Genomic DNA, 12783 nt, shown 5'->3' with positions numbered 1-12783 from the left:
GCCTTACTAAAAGTATATAAGAGTTAGATTTTAATAAAATACAGTAGACTATTAACTACCTTATATATAAAGGAGTGCATAAGAGAAGCTTTATGCACATAGCTAATAAAGAAGTAGATAAAATTATAGAGTATACTAAGTAAGCTAGGGGGGTAGCCTATAGTAGCTCTACTCTTTATAATTGTAAAGTTAAAAGGCCCTTAGAGATTTACAGCTATAAAGACTAGAGGTCTAAAGGCTTATAAGAAGGCTGCCCTAATAGGCCCTCTAGCCTAGTACTATATACTAAAGTAAAATTCTAATTAATAATTCTACTAGTAATACTACTAAGAGTATTTTTCTTTACTATACTTATAACTGCACTAAGTATAAGGGGGTAAGAAAGGGGATCTTATCTACTTATAGATAGTAGTAATACTATTCCTATATATAAAATGTAGCTAAAGCTATTACGCAAGTCCTTTAAGGCTGCATTTCTAGTAGAATGCACGCACTAGAAATATAAGACTATACAATAATTAATAAATAGTACTTATATACTACTAAAGTAGGCTAGCTACTTAAATCTAATAGTAAGTATAAATTAACTTATAATTAAATACTTTAATAGTATAGTAGACAATTTAAAAGTGTATAAAATAGGGCTCTAATAGCTTGCAGTTGTATAGCCTTTAAGTTAGAAGTAAGTAAAGGTAGATAGTAAGGGGCTTCCTATATACTCTACTAAGTATACTTATAAGTATAGTAATAATGTAAGAACTATTACTAAAGTAGCTACTTTATATAGTACTTACTAGAAGGACTTACCCCCTCTTCCTATATTATACTTTTAGCTAGTAGAATACCTACTTAAAAGTACTTTTTAAAATACTAAGAGGAGTTACCTATAAAATTATAAGCTCTTACAATTGTAGTAAGAAGTCTCTAAAGTATTTACATACAGTAACTAAATTCTTAATTACTATTAAGTATATATATATAAGCTTAATAAGTATAGCTACTTTATAAAAGTAAAAGTAAGGCTTATAATATAAGGAGATTAATAGGCAAAAGATGCATAAGATATATATACTGTAATACTTATAAGTATATTATTCTAAATACTAATAACTTTAGCTACTTAATTTAACCTTAAGCTACTGCAATATAATGCAGTAAATGCATTTATATATGCAGAGATTAATAAAGAGGTATATATAGAGATACCTCTAGAATACTGCAAATAAGGTATAGTCTTATACTTGCAGAAAGCCCTCTATAGTCTGCACTAGTTACTCTTACTATAGTAAAGGTACCTAAAAAGTAGGCTATTAGTATAAAACTTTTAATATATTATAAGTAAAGATTACTACTAGTAGAAAGGGCAGATTACATTCTTCTTCTACATTAATAATTGCATATTAGTATTTCTAAAGGCTTATAACCCTGCAGTAATAGCTAAAATATGCACCCTTTAAGGTAAATACTACTTTAAAAGTAGTAAAAGCTTTTAATAATTCCTAAGCCTTAAGATTCTTTACAACTGCGCAATATAGAGACTCTAGCTCTTATAGGCAGTATATACTAAGAAGTATAAGAAACTACTTCCTATGTGCACTAATGTATTAGAAGATAATTCTTATAAGTATACTCTAATAGTAAAGGAGGAATTACTACTGCGCAAAGGTAATATATAGCCTAGTAAGATTAATTAATATTAATGTAAAGTTAGTATAATTCTATATACTACTATATTAATGCAGTTAAATATTACTTTTGCAGCTAGTAAACTTACAAAATTTAATTAAAACTTAAGTAAAGCCTACTAGAAGGCTACTAATAGAGTCCTTTAATACCTATATAAAATGTAATACCTCTACTTTTACTTTAGTACTACTCTAAGTAGTGCAAATAATACCCTTAAGGTAGTATTTAATGCAAGCTTTAGTAATAATACACTTTGCAGAAAGAGCTTATAGGCCTTTACTATAAAGCTTTTTAGAGGCTTTATTATATAGTAGGCTAATAAGTAAGATACTATTATAATATTAATAACTAAAGTAGAGCTCTTTGCACTTATGTAGGCTACTAAGGAAGCCCTTTTTGCAAGCTAATTAATTTTACATTTATAAGTCCAGCTCCCTAGTAAGCCTAGTAAATATACAATATACACTTTAAAAGGGCAAAAGCCTATAATAATACGTATATAATGCAATAATTAATAAATAATTAAATTAATTATAAGTAAGCTTTTAAAACTCTATATAAAGCTCTATTATATTAATATATACAACTACTAGCTGCATTAAGAAATTACTAAAAAATATATAAATATTATATATACTCTATTTATAGAGCTTATAGTAGACAGCCTTATAAAGGCCCTTAATATAATAAAATACAATACTTTTATATAATAACTTAATACAATTAATAAAAAGATTATTCTTAAGAGTAATTATGCTAGAAATCTAGCTACTAATAAGGCTCAACTAGAGGCTAAAATAATAAAGGAGGATATATAGGCTATAGAGGAAGCCTATAACTTCCTGCGCACTCTATAAGTATTAAAAATAAATATAGGAAATACCTTCTTGCGCACCTAAGGAGTAATAGAGTAAAGGGGCCTTTACCCTTTATAGCTGTAAACTATAAAGGCTATTAAGAAGCCCTTCCCTAAGGGAGCATATTAAATTAGAGAGTATAATATATACAAAGGGTACTACAAAGGGCATTAGAGATAGGAGATATTAGCTACTATACTAGCTACTTAGTAGTAATAAAGGGCCTACTGCAGGCTTCATCCTAAGTAGTAGGCTTTATAGTAGCCTTAGGTACTTAGAAAAGAGTCTACTAAAGGCCTAATTAGGTAGTAGGGTGCAGTTGCAGTATATAAGAATAATTATATATACATTGCACTTAATATACGCACAATTAACTTATTATAATTACCCTTACTAATTTAATAGTAGTAGACTTTACTAAGAGTAAGTTTAACCTCTCTATTCTAAATTAGTTTAGAATTAGTTTAGAATTAATTAGGAATTAAATAGGAATTACTTACTTTATTATACTTAAAAGTAGGAAGATTCTTAAAGTATTTATTCTTACTACTAATAAAATTACTTATATAGTAAGTTTAGTAATTAGTCTATTTTAGAATTAGTTCTAAATTTATTCTAAATAAGTTCTAAATTAAAATAACTTACTAACTACTTATAGGAAGGTATTGTGCAGTAAATTAATTAAACTAATTTAAAATTAGTTAAAAAATAGTTTACTAAGTCCCTAAGGGAAGGAAGGGGGGGGGGGGGGGGGGGGCGTATACTATTATTAAAGGGGTTATAGAGGGAAAGTAGAAGGAATTAGAATAGAAGGGGGGCTTAAATAGGAGTAAATTAGAGTACAATTAGTAAGTAGTCTGTGCGCCTATAGGCTAATTAGAAAATTAGTTACTTAACCTACTGCCTTATTAATTAGCTAATTAGAAAATTAGTTAGCTAACCTACTAGCGCTAGTTACTTAACCTAGTTAGGTTATATTACCCCCCCCCCCTAATAGTTAGCTTACCTACGTCCACTAGTGATGACTCACCTCCAGTTGCTACCCTTGGGGCCATTCCACTGCATTCCATTAGTCCAATCTCTTCCTCCCTAGTAATATAGTCCTTCGGAATCACGTGGTTTGGGACACCTGGGACACATGGCTGCCGTGGACGATCTCGTCGTCGTCGATAATGCCCTAGTCATCAAATTCATGGTTCCCCGTACGAACTCGGCTGTCGTCGTGGTGCCGCTGGATGTGGACGAGCGACGACGACGCCGCCGGATCCGTGTCTGTAAGCGCCGATGTGGGGCCGATGTGAGGCCCCACATCGGCTCGGCTGTCGTCAAGGTGCAGCTGTGTGTGGCGTTGGGGACAGGGTTTTTGTTGGCGAAACTTCATCTCGAAAAAATAAGCCGGGAAATTGTGAAAGACGATATTGTGACAGCCTGTCAAGACAAGCTCCCGCAGGATATCAACATTCTTTACCAAGCGTCTCTGAATCACATTTTTGGGGCTGGGGAAATGGCTTGAGAGATTGCGGTTAGAGTGTTGTTGTATATTCTCTTTCTGAGAGAGCCCCCAAACCTCAATATAGTTCTGAAACTGATTGGATCTGGGGCGTTAATTAACGTGAGAGGAAGAAAACGACTTAATTATAGGAACATAGTTTTTGAAGAGACGATCCCGCTCCATGCAGCCAGTGCCGAAGGCCACTTGGATGTGGTAATACTATTGCTGTCCTGTGGTGCCGTCATTGATAGTTGTGTTGAGACATCAGGCACGCCTTTGAAGGTCGCCGCTCAGCATGGTCAACTCGAGGTGGTGCGCCAACTGCTCTCAGCCGGGGCACTCGTTGCGATGAGGCTGTGGAAGGTGGCGTTGACAAAAACCACGTCGAGTTAGTGCAGAAGTGGTTGGCTGGATGAGCCAGTCCGAAAACCGTGCTCACAATTGCATGTCGTCGCGGACAACTCAGAATGGCCGAAGCATTAGTCGAGGGTTTCGTGGACACTGAGGATCACAAGCTTCTCTGCTGTTTTCCAAAGGGAGTAGTGTCATGTATACACCGTTGCTGTCAACTCTTACTTCGGTTTCTCAATCCACATCACCATATATCTAGACAGCGCTTATAAAGTATCAACCTTGGCTGCCCACTAGCAGATAACACCACTGTCAGCTGTCTAACTGCAAAACGCAGGTAAATGCATGGAACAGCTATAAATTATGCGTAATATATGTTCGTCCGCACTTAACGCAAAGGGCGGCGGCTATGCTAGATTTCTTACGTTTGGCTAGGCTAAGTAGCTCCACCCTATACTCGTGTAAGGCCTCCGCCACTCTCTGCAGCCGCAATTACTACTGCCTGAAGGGAGTCGATCCCTGTTGATGAAAACAAACTTTAAGAAAATCAGTCTTACTCCGCCTCATTTTCGTCCTTAAACCTGTACTAGATTTCCTTACAACTTAGCTCGGGTTCGGGTTCAGCCTAATGTGTGGCCTGTGCGTTAGGCTTGTAACTGCACAAGACACGTCAGCTGCAGTAAGTCAACATACCCACTTTCGGACACCCCCCACATGCGGACACCCAAAAAATGAAGCCATCTCCAACATCACCACTATTTTCACTTAATTACTGCCCTCTTCTAGATGCCACTACAATACAGTCTTCAGCTTCACTAGGTAAATCAGACTCGCTGGATTCACCTGCAGTATCCTCTTTTTCACCAGCCTCAACCTGCGCCTTCTGCACGTCTGAGATAGTGGCAAACTTGGTGTTAGGATCCAGCTGGACTGCCTTCCTCTTTCTGACTGTAGTATTAGTCACTTGGGCCTGCAGAAGCTCCAGCTTGTGCTGGGCAGTAGCCAGCTCATAGGCCTTCTCGTTGAAGCCTTTTTTCACCTTCATAAAAAGGAGGCGTTGAGTACTGGCGTCATTGTCCAGCTCTGTGAATAGCTTCAGTTGGCCAGCCAGGTCCTTCATCTTCCTTGGCGTCGACCATACCACTGCAGACGACGCAGATGCCCATCCTTCAGCTTCCCTGCCTTCCTTGCCTCTAGACTGCCCTTTGCTGACCTGATCTGACGATGCTGATGGCTTTGGTGTTGTTGGGAGTAGGAGGGAGCTCATCAGAGGCTTCGCCATAGAGACAGGCCATAACCCTGTCCATTTCCAACCACTTCTGATGTTCTTGATCGTCATACCTGCAAGGGCAGCCTTATAATAACAGCCTAAGAAGTTCCTCTTGCCTACAATAGTAGAGTCATTCCATTGACTAAGGTATCCAAGCTCCTTCCTATAGGCTGCCTTGAGAGGGCTAAAGACTGCTTGATCAAGTGGCTGGAGGACATGGGAGGTGTGTGGCGGTAAGAATAGTAGATGGATGTTGTTTATATAGCATAACCACATAAAGTCTGTCGTTGTATGACTCCCATGCCCATCCAGGATCAATAGTCTAGCCTCCTTCTTGTTATCCTTGCCCTGAGGGACAGTCTGAGGGATGAAGGCCTTCTGCAGCCATTCAACTGCAGTAGCATCTGTTGTCCAGCCATTTTCCGTTGCTGTAAATAGCCATCCTTCATAAGGGCCAAGATCCAGAGGAAACCACTGCTGCTGGACTGTCTTGCCCTTGTATATAATGAGGGGATGAAGCCTCTGGCCCAGGGCAGAGATGCATTCGATGATGGATACCCATGCCCTTGATCCAGGCTGTTTCTTGCGAACAGACTTCGTCTCAGACATGCCCAGCACCAGCCCATTAGATCCCTGGCCCTCAAGGATACCAGTCTCATCCATGTTATATCTATTGGCTGGTTTAATGCCCTGGACCTCTGGTATGGCGAGGAGTTTGAACCATTCCCTGATGACCTCAGTAGATGCCCCATTAATACGTCTGGAGTCAATAGGGCGACTTCTCTGGACCTTGATAGATGGGTTTCTCTTGAGGAAGGCTTGGATCCATCCTTTGCCTATAGGCTCTGTGTCCCCCATAGCATGAAGGATCCTTTCTGCGAATACCTTCACCTGCTGATGAGTTGGAGCAAGGCCAAGGGCATGCTGGATTCGCACCCATTCAGCCAGCTTAGCCTCCTGGTCAGGGGAAAGCCTCTGGAGATCTGCAAAGGCAATAACCCTTGACTGGGCACCAGTCATGCGTCGATATATCGTTGTTCGAGGGATCCCATACTCGCGAGATGCACTCTTAATAGCCTGGCCACGACTGATAGCCTCAAGAGCCTGTTGAAGCTGATCTTCGGTATATTGGGTCATAATACCTAAAAGAAGGTATGCTGAAAAAATGAGCCCATTTGGATAAGGTAGGATAATGTTGTGATGGGTTGAAGTTGGAGGAGGGTGGTGGTGATGAGGGGGAAATGAGGCATTTTTGGGTGTCCGCATGTGGGGGGTGTCCGAAAGTGGGTATGTTGACTTAATTCGTTCAGCCCCTGATTTCCTCCTCTCGCATGATGGTAAACGGCTTTTGCATCCCTCAGAGATCCCTAGCCCTCATAGGTCTCGTCTACGATGACTGCACGCAAAAGCTACACTTACTGCAGATACGAGCTCACATTCCTTTCCTGAACCCTGTCATTTCATCCATTAGCCTACAACGGCTGGAGATTCCCTTTGAGGCCTGATACACGGGTCACGTTATTCTGCGGCAACGGTTGCGGCTGGCGGCACACACTCTAGTAGCACAATCAATCACCTGTTGTCGGTATTGCGAAATGGCAAGGTTAGGGCATACCAAGTCCCGGAATGGTTGTTGGCGCTGCAAGAAGCGGAAAGTCAAGGTGGGTTCTTGAACAGACACCCCTCCCACCTCTCTGTCGCGGTTCAATTCCTCAATTAATCCATATGTGTATCCTACCCAGTGTGACGAGAAGGTTCCGTGTACAGCATGTAGACGCCATGCCGTCCGCTGTAGCCTTGAAGCGGTGTCAATTGCAGAAACAACTGCACATGTCAGCCACAACGTGCCGAGAGGCGGGGAGCACAAGGGAGAAGAAGAATCTTCACCCCGCCAAACGGTGCAGTCAACAGAAGAGAAGGACGGCCGGGACTGGGCAATGGCAATGACCCACGTGAATTTGGCATCCGTTGGAGAAATCTCGGCATCTCCGTCGTCTGTTGTTGGCAGTGCAACACGGCGCTTTGATGAGCAGCTTTCGTTGAGATCGGAGCCGTGGCACACCGCTGCTTATGGGATCGACTCAGGGCAACCTGGCTACTGGTTACCTGCCGTCGAACTCATGGTTCACTACACTACCGACGCGTACCGCACGTTTTCCTACTCTCCTGAAACGACCGAAAGGCTACGGACCCTCGTGCCTCAGTTGGCGCTCTCTAGCGAGTTCCTGATGCATGAGCTTTTGGCGTTTTCTGCCCTCCACCTCGGCCATGTCCACCTGGACCGACGGCAGGCATATCTTCACCAAGCCGCATGGCACCAAGATCGAGCAGTCGTAGGCTTACGGGAGGCGCTCGTCGATACATTAACCCCGGAAAACTGCAAGGCCATATATGCCTCGTCAATACTCGTCGTCATTTGCGCATTTGCCTCGCTTCCAAGCGGCCAAGACGGCAGTTCCATCCCCCAAGCTTTTGATCGTTTGGTCAACATTTTCCCTCTTATAACCGGCCTGGGTGCCATCCTATCGGCTTCAGACGCAGACAGCAGCCTACCGACCCTGATAGGTCTTTTTGCTGGATCAGACAAAAACACTCCGGGCTTACATCATCATCATCATCATCATCATCATCATGGCCTATATGAGCTCATCGACCGACTTACCAGACTTCAAGGACAGCTGGCAAACCTAGAGCCGGTTCGGGAGACTACCCATCAACGACAAGAGCCTCAGGGTAGTTCAGCCACACTGCTCGAGAGTTTCAAGGACTGCGTTCTTGAAGCTTCTCGTGCCTCGGCGATTCTTGTCCCGGCAGAACTTCTTGCCGTGTTTCTTTGGGCACTGCGAGCCCCCAGAGCGTTTCCTGAGCTTGTCCGCAGAAACCATCGTCCGGCTCTGATTATTCTTGCCTATTACAGCGTACTGCTTTTTTACGCGTCAAAAAGCTTCTGGTTTCTGAGGGGATGGGCAGATGTCGTCGTGACCACTGTTGAGGAGAGGTTGAAAGGGTCCGTCTGGTCAACATTGTTGGAATGGCCTGCTTCTGTCATACGTAGGGAAGTACCCAGTTGAGCCACGAGCCAAGAGCCAAGAAGAGCCAAGCCGAGCGGCACATAACCTCTTCCTCCCACCGTGGCTTAAATAGCTTAGTTGCCGGGCTCTAGCAAGGAAAAGAAAGCTCAAACGGCCCATGCACCCATTGAATTTGTCCTGTGCGGCGGCTCTCCACGTCTTCTCCCCCGACTAAAGAAGGATGGATGCTTACAGAACTGCGCCCTCTCTGCGCTGTGGAGCACCCAGCGCGCATGGTGCACTGGCGTAACTGGGCTGGAATCCGAGCCTTGTACTACCTGTACGCAGTAGGTTTCTCTGCAACCTAGTGATACGACGCATCAAGCCTGAAAATTACCCTTGTGTTCCTGGCCGGACTTTAATCAAGATCCTATTTGAAATGGTGGGGATGGTGCCTGACAGGACTCTTAGACCCCTACCCTAGTAAGACTCCATCATAAACCCTCTCAGTTATTTCAGGCGACCCAGTTTTCCTCGGGTTCGGGTTCACATAGCCACTGGCTAGCTAAATTGATCGTTGACCACTCCACCACAGCCAAGGAGAATGACAGAAAAGTCATTATATAAACTATACTTTGTAAGTCGCAAGACCTAGAATAACAAATCGATTCAACTCACAATCCTATCTCAACAAGCTCATTGTTGTTTAATTTTTCTACTACTTGTACAGCTTATTATTTCTAATCCAACGCAATGGTACGATCATCGGCTGTTAGGGTGGCCCTAGGTTCACTCTTGTACTTTATAGTTGCTCCAGCCGCCGCCTCTAGTGAAGTCGCAACATTCCTGCCACGGGAACTCAGTGCAACTACCTTCGATGCTGGGTCGCCCGTCACCCTGGATATAGATGCACCGGTCGAGACCGAGCTTGAAGCAGCTGCTTGGTCAATCATTGTAGGCTGAGTTGTCCCTAGCACTGGATTTCAATAATTCTAACTTGGGCCACAGTTTACCTATTCCATGATCTTCAACGCAAGAACCATGAAGTTACTCAATTCCTCAACCCCTGTCAATGAGTTTTACAACGTTCGGGATTTTCCAACAGTGGAAACCAACAGTGTTTCCGCGCCAAATCTTGATGTTCTCTACTCATATGGTGTTCTGGACTTGTCCCAATCGGACGTAGTTCTCACCGTTCCTGAGATTGAACAGAAACGATTCTGGAGCTATGTGGTTTATGACTTGTAAGTTTTCCCCCTTTTCTTTTCTCTTTTTTTTTTTAAAGAAGTTTTGGAACATGGTTTTCATTGATTTCACTTCCAAAACTTACGCTAGTGACTCTTCTCCAGGTATGGAAATGCTATTGGCGAGATCAGCAATCTTCTTGGTCATCAAGCTGGCAAGTATCGTATACTACGGGACTACGATAATCCAGTCGGGCTTTCCAACGACAATGACTCCAACTACCAGGGAACCATTCGAGTTTCAACAGCCTATGCCACCATTGCTGCCAGGCTTGGTATCTTGGAAGTCACCGCGGAAGATCTGAACACCCTCCGCTCTTACCAGGATGCCATGGCGCTCGTCAAAGTTGAAATGACGGCCTCCAGCGCCGTACCGTCTTTGGAAAAGATGGAGATACCTGACTCCGTCTCTGGTGCCGACGAGCAATTCAGGCTCGCAGCTAGGCTCTTCCCTTTCAACCCCCCACAGACCATCTCGGACCGCGAGCGCGTTAGTGGAATCCTATCCCAAGCCGGTCTCATCAACGGCACCTATTTTCCTCAGACCGGTATCGATTTGGAAGAAGCATCCACCATCGCCAACAACTCTGTTACAGCAGCCAGTACAAGTCTTGCTAATTTGGTGGAGCTCGGCAAGAACTGGACCATACCAAAGCCTTCGTTCCAAGGCAACTTCGGGACCAATTACGACAGTCTGGTGTCAAAGTCTGTCTACTACCTACAGACTCAAGCGCTCGCTGTACTACCCGACGGACTTTTGAGTGGCACCGTCAGCTTCAATACCAGCACGTCCGTATTGATCACCTTCGATTCCAAGCCATCCATCATTGGGTCCGGTTTCTGGAATATCGGAACCTATGATGATAATCTACAGCTTGTCCCAAACGAGCTTGGCAGATACGCAATTGGTTCCAATTCGCCAGACATTCAATATGTCAACGGCGGGCAGGTTTATGGGTCCAATGCCACTTTAGGGGACGGTGCTTTCCAGATCCTATTGCAAGTCGCAAACCTGCCTCCGCCAGCGAACTGGACTGGAAATTGGTTACCTGTGGCGGAGTCTGGTCAAGTCACCTGTAAGTAGAAACTCAATCTCCCCTGCATCTTCCTACAATGCTGGAGTCTTACGTTAACTGACTGAACTCTAGTCCGCGTGTACGGTCCCGCAGAGGCAATGAAGGATGGCTCTTACTCTTACCCAACAGTTGAATGGATTCCTGCCGTCAAGGTGTGATAGAATCTTAATCCAACGTTAGGACTTTCTAAGCGACACTGGGTTTTTTGTTAAGATACAACACGACTGCATGCATCAGTATGGAGGATGAAAATCAAAAGAACTTTTCTCTGTATTGTTCGTCCGAGAATTTTCCCCTTGTTCTGATCGAGTGGTGTAATAACAGTCAGACGACCATCCGCCGAGGAGGTAAGGGCCTCGCGGCTGGCGTGCTCGGATTGCGGCCAGGTACAGGTTGGTCGCTTGCTCAATGGTGCACGTAAAGTCTTCTGGGTTCTTGACCCACGGGGAGTGCAGTCCGTATACGCAGAGATTGGTGGTGCTCAGATCCGGCAGTTGGAAGAAAGAAGTGACTAAACCGGAGCCGTCCGGGAAGAGGAACAGGTAAGGCACGCCCTCCTTCTCTTCACCCTGGATGAGGAAGTCCTCGACAACATACTTTTCCGTCCACGTTGAAGTCATCTACGCCGCCGCCTATCACCGATAGCGGCACATTCATCATGGGCTTGGGCACCTTGAAGTCGATGAGAGACATATCGCTTTCGGTCGAATCAGGCCGGGAGATGTCTACCGGAGTAGAAGCATTGGTGAGCGGGGTCCCCATGTCGTCGTCGTCTCCCCAACCGTCGTCCTCCAGCCGGTCTGGCAAAGCTTCAGGACCTGTCTGGACGTCGGTGTGCTCGGCGACAGAGTCCTCGGGAGCGGTAGCGGGGAGCGGGAGCGGCTTCAACTGCTTTGCGCGTCGCGGGTTTGCTACCGAACTGGTTTCTGATGTCGGCCACCGTGAAGCACTGACGGAACTTGGTCGCCAAGATCTCAATGTCCTTTTCGGCCCTGATCTTGGAGACGAGAACAATGTTCATCAGGGAGTCTACGCCCATGTCTGCAAATTCAGTGTTGTCCTCAAGAACATCAACTGGCCAGCCAGTCTCGTTGGCGATGAGCTCCAGAAGCAGGTCGGCCACGTCCTGCGGTTTGTTAACCTGCGAATCATGTTTGTCATTTGATATTCACTCTTGGCAGCACCTCTGCGACTAAGTCAACATACCCACATCTGGCCCCCCCCCACATCTGGCCCCCCCAAAAATGAAGCCATCTCCAACATCACCACCATTTTCACTTAATTACTGCCCTCTTCTAGATGCCACTACAATACAGTCTTCAGCTTCACTAGGTAAATCAGACTCGCTGGATTCACCTGCAGTATCCTCTTTTTCACCAGCCTCAACCTGCGCCTTCTGCACGTCTGAGATAGTGGCAAACTTAGTGTTAGGATCCAGCTGGACTGCCTTCCTTTTCCTCACTGCAGTATTGGCCACTTGGGCCTGCAGAAGCTCCAGCTTGTGCTGGGCAGTTGCCAGCTCATATGCCTTTTCACTGAACCCTTTTTTCACCTTCATGAAAAGGAGGCGTTGAGTACTGGCGTCATTATCCAGCTCTGTGAATAGCTTCAGTTGGCCAGCCAGATCCTTCATCTTCCTTGGCGTCGACCACACCACTGCAGATGACGCAGATGCCCATCCCTCAGCTTCCTTGCCTCCAGACTGCCCTTTGCAGGCCTGATCTAATGGCCCTGGTGTTGATGGGAGCAGTAATGAGCTCATAAGAGGCTTCGCCATAGAGACAGGCCATAGTCCA

The 12783-nt window shown here is 44.5% G+C and overlaps 2 protein-coding genes across 2 annotated transcripts; one reads left to right on the top strand and one right to left on the bottom strand.

Annotated features, from left to right (window-relative positions):
- Window positions 1-7435: 7435 nt before the first annotated feature.
- On the top strand, window positions 7436-11145 carry CH63R_09661 (C6 zinc finger domain-containing protein; the record flags this gene model as incomplete). The annotated part of the gene is made up of 8 exons (XM_018304635.1): window positions 7436-7440; window positions 7494-8707; window positions 8923-9007; window positions 9398-9423; window positions 9476-9621; window positions 9676-9911; window positions 10017-10987; window positions 11060-11145. 8 exons carry the CDS (start codon window positions 7436-7438, stop codon window positions 11143-11145), a joined length of 2769 nt encoding a protein of 922 aa, XP_018156658.1.
- Window positions 11146-11220: 75 nt separating this feature from the next.
- Window positions 11221-12026, bottom strand: CH63R_09660 (Beta-ketoacyl synthase; the record flags this gene model as incomplete). The annotated part of the gene is given in 3 exon segments (XM_018304634.1): window positions 11221-11583; window positions 11597-11875; window positions 11928-12026. The coding sequence occupies 3 exon segments, from the start codon at window positions 12024-12026 to the stop codon at window positions 11221-11223; spliced, it is 741 nt and encodes a 246-aa protein (XP_018156657.1).
- Window positions 12027-12783: the final 757 nt, after the last annotated feature.

The sequence above is a fragment of the Colletotrichum higginsianum genome, chromosome 6 (assembly GCF_001672515.1).
Source record: "Colletotrichum higginsianum IMI 349063 chromosome 6, whole genome shotgun sequence".
NCBI lineage: Eukaryota > Fungi > Ascomycota > Sordariomycetes > Glomerellales > Glomerellaceae > Colletotrichum > Colletotrichum higginsianum.
This window is presented reverse-complemented; position numbering and strand designations above follow the sequence as displayed.